The sequence below is a fragment of the Eleutherodactylus coqui genome, chromosome 4 (genome assembly GCF_035609145.1).
Source record: "Eleutherodactylus coqui strain aEleCoq1 chromosome 4, aEleCoq1.hap1, whole genome shotgun sequence".
Classification (NCBI taxonomy): domain Eukaryota; kingdom Metazoa; phylum Chordata; class Amphibia; order Anura; family Eleutherodactylidae; genus Eleutherodactylus; species Eleutherodactylus coqui.
Window position 1 is genome coordinate 271,411,722 of NC_089840.1, and position 25,889 is coordinate 271,437,610.

General features: G+C 38.5%; 1 protein-coding gene across 1 annotated transcript in view; it reads left to right on the top strand.

Moving 5' to 3' along the window:
* The first annotated feature begins 2,162 nt into the window (after nucleotides 1-2,162).
* The window catches only part of LOC136626693 (ephrin type-B receptor 5-like), an 81,488-nt gene continuing 57,761 nt past the window's right edge, over nucleotides 2,163-25,889 (top strand). Inside the window, exons 1-3 of the mRNA XM_066601711.1 lie at nucleotides 2,163-2,229; nucleotides 2,299-2,363; nucleotides 2,475-3,183. Of these exons, the coding sequence (XP_066457808.1) occupies nucleotides 2,163-2,229; nucleotides 2,299-2,363; nucleotides 2,475-3,183 (841 nt within the window). The remainder of the gene's footprint in view (nucleotides 2,230-2,298; nucleotides 2,364-2,474; nucleotides 3,184-25,889) is intronic.

Sequence of the window (25,889 nt, forward strand, 5' to 3'; positions counted from 1 at the left end):
ATGCTCATAATATACATACAGCAACAGAACCAAGCTCACTACAGAAATACATCACAAGAACCAAGGTCAGCGCATAAATACAGCATCAGAACAATGCTCATAATATACATACAGCAACAGAACCAAGCTCACTACAGAAATACATCCCAAGAACCAAGGTTAGCGCATAAATACAGCATCAGAACAATGCTCATAATATACATACAGCAACAGAACAAAGCTCACTACAGAAATTCAGCACATGAACCAAGTTCAGTTTATAAATGGAGCACAGAACCAAGCTAATTACATAAATATGGCACCAGAACCAAGCTTAGCACATAAATACAACATGAGAACAATGCTCATAATATACATACAGCAACAGAACCAAGCTCAGCAGAGATATTCAGCACAAGAATCAAGCTCAGTTTATAAATGGAGCACAGAACCAAGCTCCTTACATAAATACGGCACCAGAACCAAGCTTAGCACATAAATACAACATGAGAACAATGCTCATAATAAACATTCAGCCACAGAACCAAGCTAATTCCATAAATACGTCACAGAACCAAGCTCAGTACATAAATGCCAGTAGTGTTACACATGGGAGCTTACGTCTGCAGCTTCTCCTGAACATAAACTGTGCGTGAATAGACTTCTATTTATAAAGTCCTCCTTCATAGTCTCTGCCACGCACCGCAGCTCATGGCATTACAGAAATGCACAGTCATTCTTAAATCAACAGACAATAAAGTGGCAACACACATATGGACTCAGATCCTTACACAGCCATTTATGGTAGAAGAATTACTACAAATGGCAGAGGTGCAATCATAGACTAGAGATGCAGCCATTGATGGTGGAGCCGCGATCTGGGATGATAGAAGAGCAACCTTGCGGTGCAGGCAATGATTGTAGAGGTGCGATTGCAGAGTGTAAAGGTGTGACCTCAGATACTAGAGTTTCAACCTCAAATATCTGAAGTCTAACCACTGATGGTTGAGGTGCAATCACAGATGGTAAAGGAGAAACCATTGATACCAGAGCAGTAACCTCAAATGGTAAATGTGCAACCTTAAATGTTAAAGATGAAATCATAGATGTTAGAGGGTCAGCCACTGTGGAGCAACCCCAGATGATAGAGGAGCAGCCATTGATGGTAGAGGTGCAATCTCACATGGTAGATGTGCAAACTCAGACATTAGCGATAAAACCTTGGAGGGTAGAGGAGCAGCTACTGTTGGTACTGTGGAAGTGCAGCTCAGATGGTGGGGGTTGCAATTACAGATAGTAAAGGTACAATCATAGATGGTAGAGATGCAGCCATTGATGGTAGAGGTGCAGCCACTGATGGTAGAGGTGCAGTCATTGATGGTAGAGGTGCAGCCACTGATGGTAGGGGTGTAACCACTGATGGTAGAGGTGCAATCTCACATGGTAGATGTGCAAACTCAGACATTAGCGATAAAAAATTAGAAGGTAGAGGAACAGCTACTGTTGGTACTGTGGAAGTGCAGCTCAGATGGTGGGGGTTGCAATTACAGATGGTAAAGGTACAATCATAGATGGTAGAGATGCAGCCATTGATGGTAGAGGTGCAGCCACTGATGGTAGAGATGCAGCCACTGATGGTAGAGGTGCAGCCACTGATGGTAGAGATGCAGCCATTGATGGTAGAGGTGCAGCCACTGATGGTAGAGGTGCAGCCACTGATGGTAGAGATGCAGCCACTGATGGTAGAGATGCAGCCACTAATGGTAGAGGTGCGGCCACTGATGGTAGAGGAGCAGCCAGTGATGGTAGAGGTGCAATTTCACATGGTAGATGTGCAAACTCACACGTAAGAGAGAAAACCTCAGAGGGTCGAGGAGCAGCCACAGTTGGTACTGTGGAAGTGCAGCCTCAGATGGTAGGGGTTGCAACTACAGATGGTAAAGGTACACTCATAGATGGTAGAGGTGCAGCCACTGATGGTCGAGGTGCGATCTGAAATGGTAAAATTACAGTACATCCTACAGGTAGCAGAGAAGCTACCTCCGAGGGTAGTGGAGTAACCACAGATAGTAGAGTTGCAACATCAGATTGAGCAGATACATCTTCAAATAGTTGAAGTATTGATAGTTGAAGCAATCTTCGACTGTAGGCGTTCAATCTCAGATGATAAATTGCATCCGTAAATGGTAAAGATGAAATCATTGGTCATTATAGCAGCTATTAAAATTCATGAGTACATAAAGAAGACAGGTATCATTGTGTTGAACTTCTGTTTCCTATACAATCCTAAAAGACTTTCGTTACATCCTTATATTCCAGAGATTCTACTTGATACAACACAAGAAACCTCAGAGATTGGCTGGTCAACCCATCCAGAGGGAGGGGTGAGTAATCCAAGTACATGTGAACATAAAGTTTCCCCCAAGACTTGTATTGGAGGACTTATTTGTTGTCACTCAGATTTCTGAATCCCCCCCTCCCTTCTTCTTCCGTAGTGGGATGAGGTCAGTGTTTTAGATGGCCAGCGACGCCTACTGCGTACCTATGAAGTCTGCAACTCCTATGCTCAGCGCTACAACCAGAGTAATTGGCTGCGCACAGGCTACATTCCAAGCCGCGGTGCTCAACGGGTCTATGTCACATTACGTTTTTCAGTACGAGACTGTGCCAGTCTACAGCCACCACCAGCTCGACGTCACCTGGCTTGCAGAGAAACATTCACCCTATATTATCGCCAAGTGGACAGCGCCATGGAAGCCGAGGAATGGGAATGGTCAGAAGAGTCTTGGATAAAAGTAGATACTATTGGAACTGGAAAAAGCTTCACGCGAGACCCAGGGAAAGGTGGGCAGGGCCCTAGGATGGATGAGAGGACTATAGACTTTGGACGGATACATAGGAATGGGTTCTACTTGGCCTTTGTGGATTTGGGGGCTTGTCTATCTTTGGCTGGAGTAAAAGTGTATTTTAATAAGTGCCCAGCGACTGTTCGGAGCCTGGCGTCCTTCCCTGAGACCCCATCAAGTGGAGACGGAGGCGCCTCCCTGGCTGAAGCCATAGGGAGCTGTGTAATTGGTGCTCATCTTCTGGGTACCACGCGACTAAGTCTACATTGTGGAGGAGAAGGTGAGTGGATGGTGTCAAGAGGAAGCTGTGTCTGTAACCCGGGACGAGAAGGGAATGAAGAAGGAACCGAATGTCGGGGTAAGAAACATGTTATGTGTATGTACCATAAAGGCAGCCCTCTCATGCTCCAACTACACTGAATGATCACTGCATTAGGAACACCTACTCAATAATGGGTTGATTCACCTTTTTGGGCAATCACGGCTTTCAGGTGTTGGGGAGCAGAATCTACAAAGTGGCAAACACCCTCCATACTTAACCCAATCCATACCCGCTGCAGCAGCTCCGTCAAATGGTGTAGATTTTAGGGATAAGTGGGAACAGATCTCACAGCCTTTTCCAGCAGATCGCAAACATGTTTGATAGCGTTACAGTATTTGGGGGCCAAGGCAGTGTGGAGAATTCATTGTCGTGTTCCTACAACCACTCCCTAGTGATCTGAGCTCGATGATATAGAGTGCTGCCCTGTTAAAAGATGGCACTGTGGTCGGGGAAGACTTCCTGAAGATATGGGTGCAGATGGTTAGCTATATGGTCCCTGTACCGTTCACCATTCAAGGATTGTGTTATGATGACCAATGGTCCAAGGCCACGCCAGGAAAATACTACCCAGACCATGATACCACCACCACCAGCCCATTAAACTCCAACAGTGCACCCATGAGATACAGCTTCAAGCTGCTTGCACCAAATTTCAGACCAGGCTATCCATATGGCTAATTAGGATACATGACTCATCACTCCTGATGACTTCCTGCCACGTATTCAAGGTCCATTGATGACTTTCCTAGGCTAATACAAACCGTTGCTGGCGTGAATAGCTTTGTTGAGCTGTTGAACCCCAGTCTACACAAGGTACACAGCATGGTCATTGTGGAAATTTGTCTAACTTTCCCACTGTTGTACTGCTGGGCCTGGTTGCTACACTGTGGCATGTCAACCATGTATGGCCTGCTTAGTGTGATCTTCTGTCAGATGTCTGTCCATGGTTCATCCAGTCTTCATACACTCTTGATATTGTGGTTTGGGAAAAGCCAACAAGTGTGACTGTTTAAGAAATACCGGCACCACACCTCCGGGCACCAACAGTCTGCCCAAGTCACCACATTTAACCAAGACTGCCGAATGTTGCCTTCTGCTGCGCAGAGGAGAAGTCAGGATGTTATCCGATTGTGATGAGGCCATCACATGGTACCTCATTACTGATCACAAGATGTCACACACCAGGTATTCCTAATAAAGTGATTGTTCAGTCCTAACAGGGGCATGCATATGGCTTTACTCAATGGGTGAAAGGAATTTGACCTGGGTATTGTAGAGTTGTATCTAGCTAACCTATGTTTCAATATATACAACTATGAACTTCCCACAAGTATCCCATCGATAGCTACCCTTTTTTTCCTTAAACAAAAATTTTTGGAGATAACTTGGCCACAGCAGCCATTTTACTTATATAATATTAGGCAAAATTAATGTATTGTAAAAAAACATAAAATATTGGGTCATACATATTATTTTTACCCCCAGTTGACTCCACAGGCTCGCAGGCAACACTAGCCACTATAGATAGCTAATTTTATAAAGTCTACCGGCTCGGAGGGACTCCACCTTATCAGAGCCACAAAGCACCAGACCACCCACTACTACTTAATAAAAAAGGGGGTGTGGGGCCATATTCTACCTGACTCCCCTCAAACCAATTGAGAACCAACTCCAGGGACTCTCGCGAGCATGTCTTGACACCTCAAGCCTGCGAGGCACGATTTGGCCGCCTAGTCCTGTATGGTTGCCGTTCTGGAGCAGAAGGGGTTGAGACCGCAACATTGGTCCCGTGAAAGACTCCCGCTACCTGCTCTTTCAGCCATTCTGGTTTGTGCACAGAGCTGCTCCAGGACTGCATCTGCTGGCAAGCTGCAATGAGAAGCTTAGATGTGTGCTACCAGTGATTTCATGGTTAAAATGGTGATCCCATTCCCATTAAAGCAGTTTTATGCCCAAAACTCCACCCCTGTAAACCCCTAAATTCTTGACTCTTTAGCTCCCACCTTCTTACAATCCCCCCATCATGTGGTCTTTCATCCAGGCCATGGCCTCAGTTATGGCCCTTACTGTCCACCATCAAAGCTTTGCAACATTAGCAAGCAATAGAGTTGAGACCCAGACCAGGGAAGACTCTTCAGGGACCTCTGTCCTGGGTATTTGGACACTCTTGGCCCCAATTGGATGGACATATGGCTGCATTGTTATAGGTCCCCTACTTCCCTAAGTGTACACCTAAGTGGATTTTTATCTTCAATCATGGATGCAAATGATGTTGGTGCTTCAGGACATGGTAACGTTCTTGAAGGTCAATTATTGCCCAAAATGGTTGAATAACCCCCAACTCCACCGGTTATGCACTCCAACGAAATGCCATGTCCATGGTCAGCGATTGGCTTCTGATTCCTCACCATGATTTACATTAGTAAGGCTATGAAACCCTGGCTGAAAGGATCTGTCTTATGATGGAACCGAACGGAAATGAATGGACCCAACTGACTATAATGGGGTCGGTTTGGTTCCTGTCACCTTGTCCGGCATTTTACCAGACGGTAAAGCCTGCATGCATGGACTTTTTTTCCTTTATTTCATAGCAGGTCTGGGCCAGACACTTCGAACTGAGCCTCCGACGCCGATGTGAATACATTGTTCTCAACTATGATGAGAAAAGTATCTTTCATCTTTCAGTCTTTTGTGGGGGAAGGCAAGTGACAACTCTACAGGCAGCAAAAAAGTTGTATCTGTGGCAGTTGTCAGTATTCAGCTCCATAGCCATTATTCCTATGGACCTGGGTCGGAGTTGGGGGGCTACAAGGTCCCGCCGACAGATCTGTACCTGTTTGTGGTACTATAAAGCATTGTGCACTGTGTTACTAGTCTATTGACTCCCAAAAGCCAAACAATACACTGTGCAATGGAACATGATCCCCAAACTTCTGTAAGCCATAAAAGGTCCAATGTGAAGATGAAGATTCTATGGCTCTGCATAACATGTAATACCATAAGACCAGAAACAGAATTTTATCAGCTTTCTCTTTTAGTGCTTGTGATACTGTAGTGTAAAATCCACCTTGTTTCATCACAGGGTCAGGATTCTGCTTTGTCTATCCCTCTTGCTTTACACTGAATCTCTGCTTGTTCCTAGTTCATGCTGAGCAAAAGCATACTAAATAGGAAGTTAATGTATGGAGAAATTATTTCTATAGCAGCAAGGATAGTATAGTTATAAATGGCAAACCAGGAGATTGCCAGGAAAGGTAATAGGGGGAGGAGCGAGAGTTCTGCTGTACCAAATCTGCATGAATCTCATCTATCTTAATAACCATGAAGGCTTCCTAGTTATTGCAAATAAATTATTGTACGTCTGTCATAAGTTCTGTTTTTTTCTCCATTGCCTGAATATAAAAAGTTGCGTCTCTGATTATACCCATGTAATCCCTCCAATCCCTTCAGTAATATAATCTGTTTCATTTCTGTTGAAGATTGAGAAGAGGCTGCAAACTGAAATATTCTGATTAAATTGGATTATGAAGAATTTATTCCTCTTGCTTATATAGCGCCAACATAGTGCTGCTTTCTGCATATTCTCAGTTCCTATACCCTATTTCCTACCTTGAACATATGCACAGTAGCATCAATTTCATACCTTGAACCAAGGACCACACTTCTGTTAGCCAACCGTCCTACCCACTGAGACAATGTGCTATCTATAAATGTGAGAATATAGTATAACTATATAACTATAATACTGCACGTTATATTCAAGAATATGACTAGTATAATACTGCCCCCTATATACAAGAAAATAACTGCTATAATAATGCCTCCTATGTACCAGTATATAACTACTATAATACTGATCCTATGTATAAGAATATAACTATTATAATACTGCCCCTATGTACAAGAATATAACTACTATATTACTGCCCCCTATGTACAAGAATATAACTGCTATAATACTGCCCCTTTTATTCAAGAATATGACTACTATAATACTGCTCTCTATGTAAAAGAATATAACTACAATAATACTGCCCCTTATGTACAAGAATATAACAACTATAATACTGTCCCTATGTACAAGAATATAACTACTATAATACTGTCCCTATGTACAAGACTATAACTACTATAATACTGCCCCTTATGTACAAGAATATAACTACTATAATACTGCCCCCTATGTACAAGAATATAACTACTATAATACTGCCCCTATGTATAAGACTATAACTACTATAATACTGCCCCTATGTACAAGAATATAACTACTATAATACTGCCCCCTGTGTACAAGAGTATAACTACTATAATACTGCCTCCTATGTACAATAATATAACTGCTATAATACTGCCCCCTATGTACAAGAGTATAACTACTATAATACTGCCTCCTATGTACAAGAATATAACTACAATAATACTGCCCCTATGTATAAGACTATAACTACTATAATACTGCCTCCTATGTACAATAATATAACTACTATAATATAGCCCCCTATGTACAAGAGTATAACTACTATAATACTGCCCCGTATGTACAAGAATATAACTACTATAATACTGCCCACTGTGTACAAGAATATAACTACTATAATACTGCCTCCTATGTACAAGAATATAACTAATATAATACTGCCTCCTATGTACCAGTATATAACTACTATAATTCTGCCTCCTATGTACAAAAATATAATTACTATAATACTGTCCCCTATGTACAAGAATATAACTACTATAATACTGCCCACTGTGTACAAGAATATAACTACTATAATACTGCCTCCTATGTACAAGAAAATAACTAATATAATACTGCCTCCTATGTACCAGTATATAACTACTATAATTCTGCCTCCTATGTACAAAAATATAATTACTATAATACTGCCCCGTATGTACAAGAATATAACTACTATAATACTGCCCACTGTGTACAAGAATATAACTACTATAATACTGCCTCCTATGTACAAGAATATAACTAATATAATACTGCCTCCTATGTACCAGTATATAACTACTATAATTCTGCCTCCTATGTACAAAAATATAATTACTATAATACTGTCCCCTATGTACAAGAATATAACTACTATAATACTGCCCCCTATGTACAAGAATATAACTACTATAATGCTGCCTCCTATGTACAAGAATATAACTACTATAATACTTCCCCCTATGTATAAGAATATAACTACTTTAATACTGCCCCTATGTACAAGAATATAACTACTACAATACTGCCACCTATGTACAAGAATATCACTACTATAATACTTCCTCCTATGTATAAGAATATAAATACTATAATACTGCCTCCTACGTACAAGAATATAACTACTATAATACTGCCCCCTATGTACAAGAAAATAACTACTATAATACTGCCTGCTATGTACCAGAATATAAGTACTATAATACTGCCCTCTATGTACAAGAATATAACTACTATAATACTGCCCCCTATGTACAAGAATATAACGACTATTATACTACTCCTATGTACAAGAATATAACTACTATAATACTTCTCCTATGTACAAGAATATAACTACAATAATACTGCCCCCTATGTACAAGAATATAACTACTTTAATACTGCCCCTAGTTACAAGAATATAACTACTATAATACTGCCCTCTATATACAAGAATATAACTACTATAATACTGCCCCCTATTTACTAGAATATAACTACTATAATACTGCTGCTATGTACAAGAATATTACTACTATAATACTGCTCCCATGTACAAGAATATAACTACAATAATACTGCCCCCTATGTACAAGAATATAACTACTATAATACTGCTGCTATGTACAAGAATATAACTACTATAAAACTGCCCCCTATGTACAAGAATATAACTACTATAATACTGCCCCCTATGTGCAAGAATATAACGACTATTATACTACTCCTATGTACAAGAATATAACTACTATAATACTGCCCCCTATGTACAAGAATATAACTAATATAATACTGCCCCTATGTACAAGAATATAACTACTATAACACTGCTCCTATGTACAAGAATATAACTACTATAATACTGCTCCCTTTGTACAAGAATATAACTAATATAATACAGTCCCTATGTACAAGAATATAACTACTATAATACTGCCTCCTATGTACAAGAATATAACTACTATAATACTGCTCCCTTTGTACAAGAATATAACTAATATAATACAGTCCCTATGTACAAGAATATAACTACTATCATACTGCCCCCTATGTACAAGAATATAACTACTATAATACTGCACCCTATGTAAAAGAATATAACTACTATAATACTGCCTTCTATATACAAGAATATAACTACTATAATACTGTATCCTATGTACAAGAATATAATTACTATAATACTGCTCCCTATGTACAAGACTATAACTACTATAATACTGCACCCTATGTACAAGAATATAACTACTATAATACTGCCCCCTATGTACAAGAATATAACTACTATAATACTGCCCCCTATGTACAAGAATATAACTACTATAATACTGACCCCTATGTACAAGAATATAACTACTGAAATACTGCCTCCTATGTACAAGAATTTAACAACTATAATACTGCCCCCTATGTATAAGAATATAACTCTTATAGTACTGCCCTATGTACAAGAATATAAGTACTATAATACTGCTCCTATGTACAACAATATAACTACTATAATACTGCCCCCTATGTACAAGAATATAACTACTTTAATACTGCCCCTAGATACAAGAATATAACTACTATAATACTGCCCTCTATATACAAGAATATAACTACTATAATACTGCCCCCTATGTACAAGAATATAACTACTATAATACTGCTGCTATGTACAAGAATATAACTACTATAATACTGCCCCCTATGTACAAGAATATAACTACTATAATACTGCCCCCTATGTACAAGAATATAACTACTATAATACTGCTCCCTATGTACAAGAATATAACTACTATAATACTGCCCCCTATGTACAAGAATATAACTACTATAATACTGACCCCTATGTAGAAGAATATAAGTACTATAATACAGTATCCTATGTAGAAAAATATAAGTACTATAATACTGCTCCTATGTACAAGAATATAACTACTATAATACTGCTCCTATGTACAAGAATATAACTACTATAATACTGCCCCCTATGTACAAGAATATAACTACTATAATACTGACCCCTATGTATAAGAATATGACTCTTATAGTACTGCCCTATGTACAAGAATATAACTACTATAATACTGCCCCCTATGTACAAGAATATAACTACTATAATACTGCTCCTATGTACAAGAATATAACTACAATAATACTGCCCCCTATGTACAAGAATATAACTACTTTAATACTGCCCCCTATGTACAAGAATATGACTACTATAATACTGCCACCTATGTACAAGAATATAACTACTATAATACTGCTCCTATGTACAAGAATATAACTACAATAATACTGCCCCCTATGTACAAGAATATAACTACTATAATACTGCTCCTATGTACAAGAATATAACTACAATAATACTGCCCCCTATGTACAAGAATATAACTACTTTAATACTGCCCCCTATGTACAAGAATATGACTACTATAATACTGCCACCTATGTACAAGAATATAACTACTATAATACTGCCCCTAGTTACAAGAATATAACTACTATAATACTGCTCTTATGTACAAGTATATAACTACTATAATACTGCCCCCTATGTACAAGAATATAACTACTATAATACTGCTCCTATGTACAAGAATATAACTACTATAATACTGCCCCTAGTTACAAGAATATAAGTACTATAATACTGCCCTCTATATGCAAGTATATAACTACTATAATACTGCTCTTATGTACAAGTATATAACTACTATAATACTGCCCCCTATGTACAAGAATATAACTACTATAATACTGCTCCTATGTACAAGAATATAACTACTATAATACTGACCCCTATGTACAAGAATATAACTACTATAATACTGCCTCCTATGTACAAGAATATAACTACTATAATAATGCCCCCTATGTACAAGAATATAACTACTATAATACTGCCCCCTATGTACAAGAATATAACTACTATAATACTGCTCCTATGTACAAGAATATAACTACTATAATACTGACCCCTATGTACAAGAATATAACTACTATAATACTGCCTCCTATGTACAAGAATATAACTACTATAATACTGCCCCCTATGTTCAAGAATATAACTACTATAATACTGCCTCCTATGTACAAGAATATAACTACTATAATACTGCCTCCTATGTACAAGAATATAACTACTATAATACTGCTCCTATGTACAAGAATATAACTACTATACTACTGCCCCCTATGTACAAGAATATAACTACTATAATACTGCCCCCTATGTACAAGAATATAACTACTATAATACTGCCCCCTATGTACAAGAATATAACTACTATAATACTGCCCCCTATGTACAAGAATATAACTACTATAATACTGCCTCCTATGTACAAGAATATAAGTACTATAATACTGCCTCATATGTACAAGAATATAACTACTATAATACTGCTCCTATGTACAAGAATATAACTACTATAATACTGCCTCGTATGTACAAGAATATAACTACTATAATACTGCCTCATATGTACAAGAATATAACTACTATAATACTGCCCCTAGTTACAAGAATATAACTACTATAATACTGCCCTCTATATACAAGTATATAACTACTATAATACTGCTCTTATATACAAGTATATAACTACTATAATACTGCCCCCTATGTACAAGAATATAACTGCTATAATACTGCTCCTATGTACAAGAATATAACTACTATAATACTGCCCCTAGTTACAAGAATATAACTACTATAATACTGCCCTCTATATACAAGTATATAACTACTATAATACTGCTCTTATGTACAAGTATATAACCACTATAATACTGCCCCCTATGTACAAGAATATAACTACTATAATACTGCTCCTATGTACAAGAATATAACTACTATAATACTGACCCCTATGTACAAGAATATAACTACTATAATACTGCCTCCTATGTACAAGAATATAACTACTATAATAATGCCCCCTATGTACAAGAATATAACTACTATAATACTGCCCCCTATGTACAAGAATATAACTACTATAATACTGCTCCTATGTACAAGAATATAACTACTATAATACTGACCCCTATGTACAAGAATATAACTACTATAATAATGCCCCCTATGTACAAGGATATAACCACTATAATACTGCCTCCTATGTACAAGAATATAACTACTATAATACTGCTCCCTTTGTACAAGAATATAACTACTATAATACTGCCCCCTATGTACAAGAATATAACTACTATAATACTGCCCCCTATGTACAAGAATATAACTACTATAATACTGCCTCCTATGTACAAGAATATAACTACTATAATACTGCCTCCTATGTACAAGAATATAACTACTATAATACTGCTCCTATGTACAAGAATATAACTACTATACTACTGCCCCCTATGTACAAGAATATAACTACTATAATACTGCCCCCTATGTACAAGAATATAACTACTATAATACTGCCCCCTATGTACAAGAATATAACTACTATAATACTGCCCCCTATGTACAAGAATATAACTACTATAATACTGCCTCCTATGTACAAGAATATAAGTACTATAATACTGCCTCATATGTACAAGAATATAACTACTATAATACTGCTCCTATGTACAAGAATATAACTACTATAATACTGCCTCCTATGTACAAGAATATAACTACTATAATACTGCCTCCTATGTACAAGAATATAACCACTATAATACTGCCTACTATGTAAAAGAATATAACTATTATAATACTGCCTCCTATGTACAAGAATATAAGTACTATAATACTGCCTCATATGTACAAGAATATAACTACTATAATACTGCTCCTATGTACAAGAATATAACTACTATAATACTGCCCCCTATGTACAAGAATATAACTACTATAATACTGCCTCCTATGTACAAGAATATAACGACTATTATACTACTCCTATGTACAAGAATATAACTACTATAATACTGCCCCCTATGTACAAGAATATAACTACTATAATACTGCTCCTATGTACAAGAATATAACTACTATAATACTTCTCCTATGTACAAGAATATAACTACAATAATACTGCCCCCTATGTACAAGAATATAACTACTTTAATACTGCCCCTAGTTACAAGAATATAACTACTATAATACTGCCCTCTATATACAAGAATATAACTACTATAATACTGCCCCCTATTTACTAGAATATAACTACTATAATACTGCTGCTATGTACAAGAATATTACTACTATAATACTGCTCCCATGTACAAGAATATAACTACAATAATACTGCCCCCTATGTACAAGAATATAACTACTATAATACTGCTGCTATGTACAAGAATATAACTACTATAAAACTGCCCCCTATGTACAAGAATATAACTACTATAATACTGCCCCCTATGTGCAAGAATATAACGACTATTATACTACTCCTATGTACAAGAATATAACTACTATAATACTGCCCCCTATGTACAAGAATATAACTAATATAATACTGCCCCTATGTACAAGAATATAACTACTATAACACTGCTCCTATGTACAAGAATATAACTACTATAATACTGCTCCCTTTGTACAAGAATATAACTAATATAATACAGTCCCTATGTACAAGAATATAACTACTATAATACTGCCTCCTATGTACAAGAATATAACTACTATAATACTGCTCCCTTTGTACAAGAATATAACTAATATAATACAGTCCCTATGTACAAGAATATAACTACTATCATACTGCCCCCTATGTACAAGAATATAACTACTATAATACTGCACCCTATGTAAAAGAATATAACTACTATAATACTGCCTTCTATATACAAGAATATAACTACTATAATACTGTATCCTATGTACAAGAATATAATTACTATAATACTGCTCCCTATGTACAAGACTATAACTACTATAATACTGCACCCTATGTACAAGAATATAACTACTATAATACTGCCCCCTATGTACAAGAATATAACTACTATAATACTGCCCCCTATGTACAAGAATATAACTACTATAATACTGACCCCTATGTACAAGAATATAACTACTGACATACTGCCTCCTATGTACAAGAATTTAACAACTATAATACTGCCCCCTATGTATAAGAATATAACTCTTATAGTACTGCCCTATGTACAAGAATATAAGTACTATAATACTGCTCCTATGTACAACAATATAACTACTATAATACTGCCCCCTATGTACAAGAATATAACTACTTTAATACTGCCCCTAGATACAAGAATATAACTACTATAATACTGCCCTCTATATACAAGAATATAACTACTATAATACTGCCCCCTATGTACAAGAATATAACTACTATAATACTGCTGCTATGTACAAGAATATAACTACTATAATACTGCCCCCTATGTACAAGAATATAACTACTATAATACTGCCCCCTATGTACAAGAATATAACTACTATAATACTGCTCCCTATGTACAAGAATATAACTACTATAATACTGCCCCCTATGTACAAGAATATAACTACTATAATACTGACCCCTATGTAGAAGAATATAAGTACTATAATACAGTATCCTATGTAGAAAAATATAAGTACTATAATACTGCTCCTATGTACAAGAATATAACTACTATAATACTGCTCCTATGTACAAGAATATAACTACTATAATACTGCCCCCTATGTACAAGAATATAACTACTATAATACTGACCCCTATGTATAAGAATATGACTCTTATAGTACTGCCCTATGTACAAGAATATAACTACTATAATACTGCCCCCTATGTACAAGAATATAACTACTATAATACTGCTCCTATGTACAAGAATATAACTACAATAATACTGCCCCCTATGTACAAGAATATAACTACTTTAATACTGCCCCCTATGTACAAGAATATGACTACTATAATACTGCCACCTATGTACAAGAATATAACTACTATAATACTGCTCCTATGTACAAGAATATAACTACAATAATACTGCCCCCTATGTACAAGAATATAACTACTATAATACTGCTCCTATGTACAAGAATATAACTACAATAATACTGCCCCCTATGTACAAGAATATAACTACTTTAATACTGCCCCCTATGTACAAGAATATGACTACTATAATACTGCCACCTATGTACAAGAATATAACTACTATAATACTGCCCCTAGTTACAAGAATATAACTACTATAATACTGCTCTTATGTACAAGTATATAACTACTATAATACTGCCCCCTATGTACAAGAATATAACTACTATAATACTGCTCCTATGTACAAGAATATAACTACTATAATACTGCCCCTAGTTACAAGAATATAAGTACTATAATACTGCCCTCTATATGCAAGTATATAACTACTATAATACTGCTCTTATGTACAAGTATATAACTACTATAATACTGCCCCCTATGTACAAGAATATAACTACTATAATACTGCTCCTATGTACAAGAATATAACTACTATAATACTGACCCCTATGTACAAGAATATAACTACTATAATACTGCCTCCTATGTACAAGAATATAACTACTATAATAATGCCCCCTATGTACAAGAATATAACTACTATAATACTGCCCCCTATGTACAAGAATATAACTACTATAATACTGCTCCTATGTACAAGAATATAACTACTATAATACTGACCCCTATGTACAAGAATATAACTACTATAATACTGCCTCCTATGTACAAGAATATAACTACTATAATACTGCCCCCTATGTTCAAGAATATAACTACTATAATACTGCCTCCTATGTACAAGAATATAACTACTATAATACTGCCTCCTATGTACAAGAATATAACTACTATAATACTGCTCCTATGTACAAGAATATAACTACTATACTACTGCCCCCTATGTACAAGAATATAACTACTATAATACTGCCCCCTATGTACAAGAATATAACTACTATAATACTGCCCCCTATGTACAAGAATATAACTACTATAATACTGCCCCCTATGTACAAGAATATAACTACTATAATACTGCCTCCTATGTACAAGAATATAAGTACTATAATACTGCCTCATATGTACAAGAATATAACTACTATAATACTGCTCCTATGTACAAGAATATAACTACTATAATACTGCCTCGTATGTACAAGAATATAACTACTATAATACTGCCTCATATGTACAAGAATATAACTACTATAATACTGCCCCTAGTTACAAGAATATAACTACTATAATACTGCCCTCTATATACAAGTATATAACTACTATAAAACTGCTCTTATATACAAGTATATAACTACTATAATACTGCCCCCTATGTACAAGAATATAACTGCTATAATACTGCTCCTATGTACAAGAATATAACTACTATAATACTGCCCCTAGTTACAAGAATATAACTACTATAATACTGCCTCCTATGTACAAGAATATAACTACTATAATAATGCCCCCTATGTACAAGAATATAACTACTATAATACTGCCCCCTATGTACAAGAATATAACTACTATAATACTGCTCCTATGTACAAGAATATAACTACTATAATACTGACCCCTATGTACAAGAATATAACTACTATAATAATGCCCCCTATGTACAAGGATATAACCACTATAATACTGCCTCCTATGTACAAGAATATAACTACTATAATACTGCTCCCTTTGTACAAGAATATAACTACTATAATACTGCCCCCTATGTACAAGAATATAACTACTATAATACTGCCCCCTATGTACAAGAATATAACTACTATAATACTGCCTCCTATGTACAAGAATATAACTACTATAATACTGCCTCCTATGTACAAGAATATAACTACTATAATACTGCTCCTATGTACAAGAATATAACTACTATACTACTGCCCCTATGTACAAGAATATAACTACTATAATACTGCCCCCTATGTACAAGAATATAACTACTATAATACTGCCCCCTATGTACAAGAATATAACTACTATAATACTGCCCCCTATGTACAAGAATATAACTACTATAATACTGCCTCCTATGTACAAGAATATAAGTACTATAATACTGCCTCATATGTACAAGAATATAACTACTATAATACTGCTCCTATGTACAAGAATATAACTACTATAATACTGCCTCCTATGTACAAGAATATAACTACTATAATACTGCCTCCTATGTACAAGAATATAACCACTATAATACTGCCTACTATGTAAAAGAATATAACTATTATAATACTGCCTCCTATGTACAAGAATATAAGTACTATAATACTGCCTCATATGTACAAGAATATAACTACTATAATACTGCTCCTATGTACAAGAATATAACTACTATAATACTGCCCCCTATGTACAAGAATATAACTACTATAATACTGCCTCCTATGTACAAGAATATAAGTACTATAATACTGCCTCATATGTACAAGAATATAACTACTATAATACTGCTCCTATGTACAAGAATATAACTACTATAATACTGCCTCCTATGTACAAGAATATAACTACTATAATACTGCCTCCTATGTACAAGAATATAACTACTATAATACTGCCCCCTATGCACAAGAATATAACTACTATAATACTGCCTACTATGTAAAAGAATATAACTATTATAATACTGCCTCCTATGTACAAGAATATAACTACTATAATACTGCCCCCTATGTACAAGAATATAACTACTATAATACTGCCTCCTATGTACAAGAATATAAGTACTATAATACTGCCTCATATGTACAAGAATATAACTACTATAATACTGCTCCTATGTACAAGAATATAACTACTATAATACTGCCTCCTATGTACAAGAATATAACTACTATAATACTGCCCCCTATGTACAAGAATATAACTACTATAATACTGCCTACTATGTAAAAGAATATAACTATTATAATACTGCCTCATATGTACAAGAATATAACTACTATAATACTGCCCCTATGTACAAGAATATAACTACTATAATACTGCCTCCTATGTACAAGAATATAACTACTATAATACTGCCCCCTATGTACAAGAATATAACTACTATAATACTGCTCCTATGTACAAGAATATAACTACTATAATACTGCCTCCTATGTACAAGAATATAACTACTATAATACTGCCTCCTATGTACAAGAATATAACCACTATAATACTGCCCCCTATGTACAAGAATATAACTACTATAATACTGCTGTAAAACAAGTGATACAAGAGTAGCAAAGTAAAGAGTGTCAAAGTATGTTCAGAGATTCCCCTTGTATAATGGGTAGGGAGGCGGTGTGTATAAGTGCTGGTGATGAACACGCCGTGGTGTGAGGTTGGGGATACACGCGGTTCTTATAGTGCAGCGACTTGTTACATTATTGTTACGTAGGATACATTGTTATTACGCTGGAGCTTTATAGTATTTTTCGTTCCTCCGGCACTTTTCCCCTTCTTTCTCATGACTTTGCTCTCAGATTTCTTGTCTCTGATGAATCTTAGGGTGCAGTAAACACGTATCGGCACACATACTGCCGGCAAGAAAAGACACTCAGCGGCGCACTCTGCCTTTGGCGAAATAATCCTAGCATCTCCAAATGCTTCTCTCCTGTTAGCGCTCTCACACACCATGCTCTATGTATCCCTCCTCACACATCGAATATCCTTTCTATAAAGCTGAAATTGCTGAAAGATTTCCAATTGACCTAGAATTTGTGCGGATTTCACATGACAAATACACCCACTGAAGAGGAGGAGGAGGGGCTCTAAACGAGGGACCCTGGTAGGAAGATAAATAACCTTACAGACCCCCATAAGACCGCATTCTGTTTTACAGCAAATTACACATCGCTGCCCTTAAATGTTTTGTTTTCTATTACCTAGACACAAAATAAGACACTTCCCGAGTTACTAGTTGTATTTTAACCCCTTGCTGACTGCCAATACATCTTTTTACAGCGCTCACTAATGGGCTTTAAACCTGCACATACGTCTTTTTAAGGGGGTGGCTTGCCTGACTACGGACAGCCAGGCTCCTGCTCTAACAGCCAGGAATGGAGAAACCTCAGATCCTGGCAGTTTAACACCTTACATGTCATAATCAATACCAACTGCAGCATGTAAGTAGATGACAGAAGGAGGAAGAGGCTCCTCCTGTCACCCATCGGCACCCTACAATGCAATTGGAAAGTACCAATGGGTTCCAATAGTAGCCAGAAACCTGACAAAGGCCTGAAAATATTCGCCATGTAACTCAGCCTATTAGACCCCGCCTCTGATGGAGTTTAATAGGCTGATGTCATAGGCGTTGTAGAATGCACTACATAAGTAATGCAGTGTACTATCCTAGCGATTCAACAATCACATCTTCAAGTCCTCTTGTCGGACTGAAAAATTGTGTTAAGAAAGTTCACTAACGTTAGATTTTTTTTTTTTAATCCAGTTTTAAAAAAATACACATTTTTCTCCACAAATACCCTTTTTAAATGGATAAAATACAATTTAAAAGCAGCACATAATAGGTACTACTGCATTCGTAATGACCCAAACAATGACAATATTTTGGTAGTTATCTCACACCATAAAAACCATTAAAAAAAGTGCAAAAAAGTTTTCTTTTGTTTGCCTCCCAAAAAACGCAATTAAAAAACGATCAAAAGTCCCAAGTGCCTAAAACTGGTACTAATAAAAACTACAACTCTTCCATCAAAAAAACAAGACCTCCCAGAACTCCACTGATGGAGAAATAACAATCTCCTTTACAAACGTATTCTTTTGTGATATTAAGTATATACTATATATAGTATTAAGAAATCTCTATAAAAACTTGGTAGCGCAGTAATCGTGCCGATCAGATAAGAAACTTATCATGTTATTTTTACCAAATGCCATGAACTGCCGTGAAAACAGAAGCCAAAAACAATGGCGGAACTGATGTGTTCTTTCCCCCCAAAATGTACCGTATTTATCGTTCTATTAGACGCACCGGTCTATAGGACGCACCCCCGTTTTAGAGCGGGAAAATAGGGGAAAAAAAATTTGAACTGACCCACGGACAGCGCAGGGTTAGTGCCGGGCGACGGAGCAGAGGGAGCAGCAGAGGTCTGAAAAACCGGCGCTCCATGCCACAGCGGCGCTTGTGTGCAGCAGGAGGAAGGAGGAAACCGTTTGGTGGAGGTGGGGAGCAGCAGTAGTACCCGCCAGCGCTCACGACCAATCAGAGGTATGTATGGGTGGCAGTGGGGAGGAGACTGGTCACACATTTGTTCGTGCGATTGCGAGTTTAACGCGCAATCGCGCTAAATAAATCGCGCTCGCGCGTTAAATTCGCGCTAATAATGGCAATCGGAACGAATTTTCGGCACATTCGCTCTATAAGACGCAGGAACTTTCCCCTACCCCCGCTTTGGAGGCGGAAAAAGTGCGTCTTATAAAGCGAAAAATACGGTAATAGAATTCTACCGCACATTTTATGGACCCCAGAGTGCCGCCACTAAGAAATACAAGTCATCCAACTAAAAACAAGCCTCACACGGCCATGTCAGCAAGCTATTGCTCTTGCAGTGCGACTATGAAAAGCGTTTGTCCTTAAGGATTCGTTCACACAGGCGACAAAGACACGCGATTTTGTAGCGTTGCTACAAACCACATGTATGTGAAGCCCATGCTTTCCTATGGGTTCCTTCACACCTGCGATGTTTTGTAGCATGCGACATCCCGACACAAAAACCTCGTGGGTCCGGCGACATGCACATGATTTGTGGAGTTTTGAAGCTAATGTTCCCCTATGAAGCCTTCTCCTCTGTTGCATCGCATCGCATGAAAATTTTCGTGCGATGCGATGCAACTTTGACAGTAGGAAATCCTACTTTCAAAGCCATAACCTACGCCCTAGCTGCAGGAAAAAATTTAAAAAAACAGTATACATAACCTAAGAAGCGCTGTCAGCCTGGCTGCTTCTTCTCCTCTGTTCCTGGCACTATTCTCTTTCATCTCTTCTAGTCAGGGATTTAAAAATCACCGCCTCCTGGAAATGCTGCTCTGATTGGCTAACGCTTAGCTAATCACAGCCAGTGCTCGATGAATCAATCACAGCCATTCATTGAGCGCTGGCTCTGATTGGCTAAGTGTCAGCCAATTACAGCCAGCACTTCCAGGAGGCGGGGATTTTTCAATCCCCGGCCAGAAGAAATGAAGAAGACCAGTGTCAGGGATGGAAGGAAGCTGCAGCGGAGCCCTGGACAGCGCTTCTAAGGTAATGTATACTTATTTATTTCTGCCGTTCGGGCTTATTTTCAAGGGTTTATATTTTGGGCCCCCCTTGTAAATCCTCGCATGTGGTGCTATAAAGTCACGGTATCACCGCGAGAAACCACAGTGATATCGCACATACTAACGATGTGATATTGCTGTGATTTTCTCGTGTCGATGCCGTGTCGCCCGTGTGAACGAGGCCTAAAGCTCAAAATAGGTTGGTCACTTTGGGGCTAATTCCAAATTGTAGTTGTGGTTCAGTCCCATATGAGTCCCTAAATGGGGAACCTGCTGCTCCCTTTGTCCCTTTTGCTGAAAAATAAACAAAAGTTGCAATACATGTGAACACTATGCCATGTTTCATTATTAACATTGGTAGTCTCACGTAAATCGCAGTACTTGACTTCCCATGTTCGCCGGGTCACACCTACTGCCTACCAGATGGTTCATCATTAGCTCCTTGAGGCACACCAACAGCTTTCAACGAGGCCAGGTCATCGATGCTAGTCTAGCGGGGTCCAGGATGTCACTGCCAACCCCGTGGGGTTTTCTCATGCAGCGGCGTAGAGAGTATACTGAGAATGGTGTAATTGAGGAAGAACATCCAGTGAAAGTGGATCATTTGGATGGAAACAGCTAATCACTGAAATGGGTCAGAGGAGGATGTCAGGAATCATTCTGACCAACAGATGCAGCACAGTCAAGGCAACCAAAGCTGAATACTAGGCTGATACTCCAATTGCAAAACACACAACGCATCATACCTTGGCACGGATGGGCTACAACAGCATCGACTAGTTACCAGCAAAATTGTGTCTAGGAGAAACAGAAAGGTGACTCCAGCGGGCAAAAGAGCACATAATTATAACACCGAGCAGTGGAAAAGCATCCAGTATGGGTTCCCCGCTTTTTACAATCCCTTTTTATTTAAATGGTTCCCCAAAAATAAGCAGATCACATCTTCCTACAGTTCTTAGTCTTAATTTGCAAAAGAACTTGGCCCCAAGTGTGCGATTCCCCTACAGCACCTCCGCAGGGGGAATGAAGTATTACACATTATTAATTGAAATCATTTGGCTGTCTGGCTAATACACGGACGCACCAGGCCCTCCATTTTTCACATGCTAACTCTTCCATTATGAGTTCCCTGAACTTTTCTGTTGTAAGTTCGCACTTTCATACCCCTCCCCCACGGTCTAATTTTGACACATAGATCTGGATGTATCAGACAGACCTACGTGGTGTTTAAAATACACTTTTCACTATGAAATATTCATCCCCGTGCTGCTTTACATGATTACAACATCAGGCAGTATACGGTCCACTTCTTTTTTTCCTGTATTCCCTATGGCAAGAGAAAAAAAAAACGAAGCCTTAAACATTTCTCTCCCGATGAGGAATCTAGGTCATAGGCCCCAAAGCGTGAACAGATTTCTGCTTCTCTGAAGAATAAAATGTCACGGCGGCTACAACGCCAAAGAAACGGACAATGTGCTGCGAAAATTACAATTCCATTATCTCTAGAGAGGGAAGAACATTCAGCCATTTCTGCCATGTTTCCTATCAAAATCAATGGCTGCAGGTTCGGTAGGGATCCTTCCCATCATGCCTCTCGGGACGAGTTTTCTCGTGTGCTCTTTGTCACCGCCTGTTTTAGGGCGCAAATGAATGTGGTAGTTTTATGTTGGAACTATATGGCGGTATTAGGTGTGTTGTCTCAAAGTATTAGGGCTCAGTCACACGGGCGCATCAGCTCCCGTGTTACTGCAGCCAGCAGATGGTTGTACCTGAAGACGGCCGTCTCTCTGCAGCGCCGGGAGGAAGAACATGTGACCGGCTCCATTGCCGGTCATGTGTTCTATGATCAGCGCTGGAGAGAGACGGCCGTCTTCTAACTGTCTGTCACACGGGCGCATCGGCGCCGGTGTACGGGTGCCGATGCGCCCGTGTGACTGAGCCCTTATCTGAATGTTGCATATTTACTTAGGGTTAGTTCTACTTAGCACTTTGGGTCATTACAGAGGAAGGAAAACAGATCCAATTGGGCAAATGGAACCTGTTAGTGTGCCATCCATAACAGGCACTTCAACCAGGGTGGCGTTACTACATCAGCCTGGTCCACGTGGCTATGACTTCAACTCTGTTGTTTGCCTTATACCTGTCGCTGCAAGAGGTCCCTGTTACATTGTCTGTTAGAAATACCTTACTGAGGCCTTCCTCTCCACTGTGGTGTATGGACTGATTGGTCAACAGAGAGGTGTGTCCCCTGTTTGGCCAATGAGCCATGATGTGAGGATATATAATCTGGTCACGCCCATTCCTGGGTGTGGGTGATTCTTTAGTCTGTTTGTGTGCTGTGCAGCGCTCTGTCTGGATCCAATTCAGTGTGTGACTGAAACGCTATATTTTCTCCTTAGGGAGAGCAACTATATACTATAAACTAAGTGAGGAGACTCAAATGGCCATGCACGCTCCTCTGGGTAATATGCAAATAAGGGAGATAGAATTAATCCTCCACAGTGCCACCTACTGAAAGGCAGCATTCCTTCAAGTCAAAGACGGACTTTTTATACAAGTCTTGTTACAATGGCCGGGAATTAAAAGCAAAGACAGACTCCATGTACAGACAGCTGTTTCAGGGTTTTTGCCCTTCATCAGTATACAGTAGGAGTCTGGCTTTGCTAGTGAGAGGCCTGGGACAGGGGTCAGAAACGCTATCGTTTCTCCTTATGGAGAACAACTATATACTATAAACTAAGTGAGGAGACTCAAATGGCCATGCACTCTCCTCTGGGTTTCAATAGGTGGCACTGTGGAGGATTTATTCCATCTCCCTTATTTGCATATTACCCAGAGGAGCGTGCATGGCCATTTGAGTCTCCTCACTTAGTTTATATGGTATGTAATAAACAGGTAGCATGAACTCTCTTACTTAAAGTAACAGTACTTCGTTTAGCGTCTTTCGCTGACAGATACATCTTGTTCTGTCCCTCTATAGTTCCTCTTGGCAATAACAAGGCACACAGTGCTCCTCATCAGCATAATTTTGCATCTCATTACTTATGGTGTAACTGCTAAACACACCATCGTACGGCCTGTAGACCCCGAACTCAAATGGAGCAGCATGCCTTAATTGCTGAACGAGTCACACATCTTAGACGTCATCCATATCTCCAGAAGTCGTCACGTTATCACACTAGTATATTACACAGTACTCTACATTTTGCCTGCTGTGTCATCTCCTGCGTGCCGTGCTGCGCCATCACAATTCCTTCAGTATAATATGCATCACATATCTGCATTCCAATCCATGCACAATACTTTACATAAGGTGACCAGATTTCCCCAGGGTCAAAGCGGACAGAGAGGTGTGGTAAGGGGCGGGGCTTATCATGATGTATAATTTTACCTCTATCGTTATAAAAAGTGCAGGGCAGTTTCAAAATAGGCAGGGAGCAAATTCCGTAGTATTTCTGCATCCAAAAAACAGTCACAATCCGTACATTGGTGAGCATTTTGGGTGAGCATTTTGACTGGCAATCAGTTAAGTATTCACAGCATTACGTGTAAACATACCGTAAGTCAGCTTGAAGTATGCTGCCACGTGCAGAGTGTCCCCTATATCGGCCCCAGTAGTAATAGTGACCCCCACAATGACCTCAGTAGTAATAGTGACGCGCACAGTGGCCCCAATAGTAATAGTATCCCCTACAGTAGCCCCAGTAGTAATAGTGACCCCCCACAGTGGCCCCTAATTACTAAGTGACCTTTATAGTGGCCTCAGTAGTAATAGTATCCCCTACAGTAGCCCCAGTAGTAATAGTGACCCCCACAGTAGCCCCAGTAGTAATAGTGACCCCCACAGTGGCCCCAGTAGTAATAGTTTCCTCAACAGTGGCCCCAGTAGTAATAGTTTCCTCAACAGTGGCCCCAGTAGTAATAGTGTCCCCCACAGTGGCACCAGTAGTAATTGTGACCCCCACAGTGGCCCCAGTAGTAATAGTTTCCTCAACAGTGGCCCCAGTAGTAATAGTTTCCTCAACAGTGGCCCCAGTAGTAATAGTGACCCCACAGTGGCTGCAGTAATAATAGTGACCCCACAATGACCTCAGTAGTAATAGTGACCCCCCACAGTGGCCCCAGTAGTAATAGAGCCCCCCTGAGACCGATATACTAACCTTCTCCTAATCTTTAAAGCACTGCTGCTCTTCTTCTCAGCACTGCTGAAGTGTGTGCGCCTGAACTCCTTCTCTCCTCTCCTCCTGCGGAACCAAGGAGGAGAGGTCAGGGGAGGATGATCCCGGGTGTAC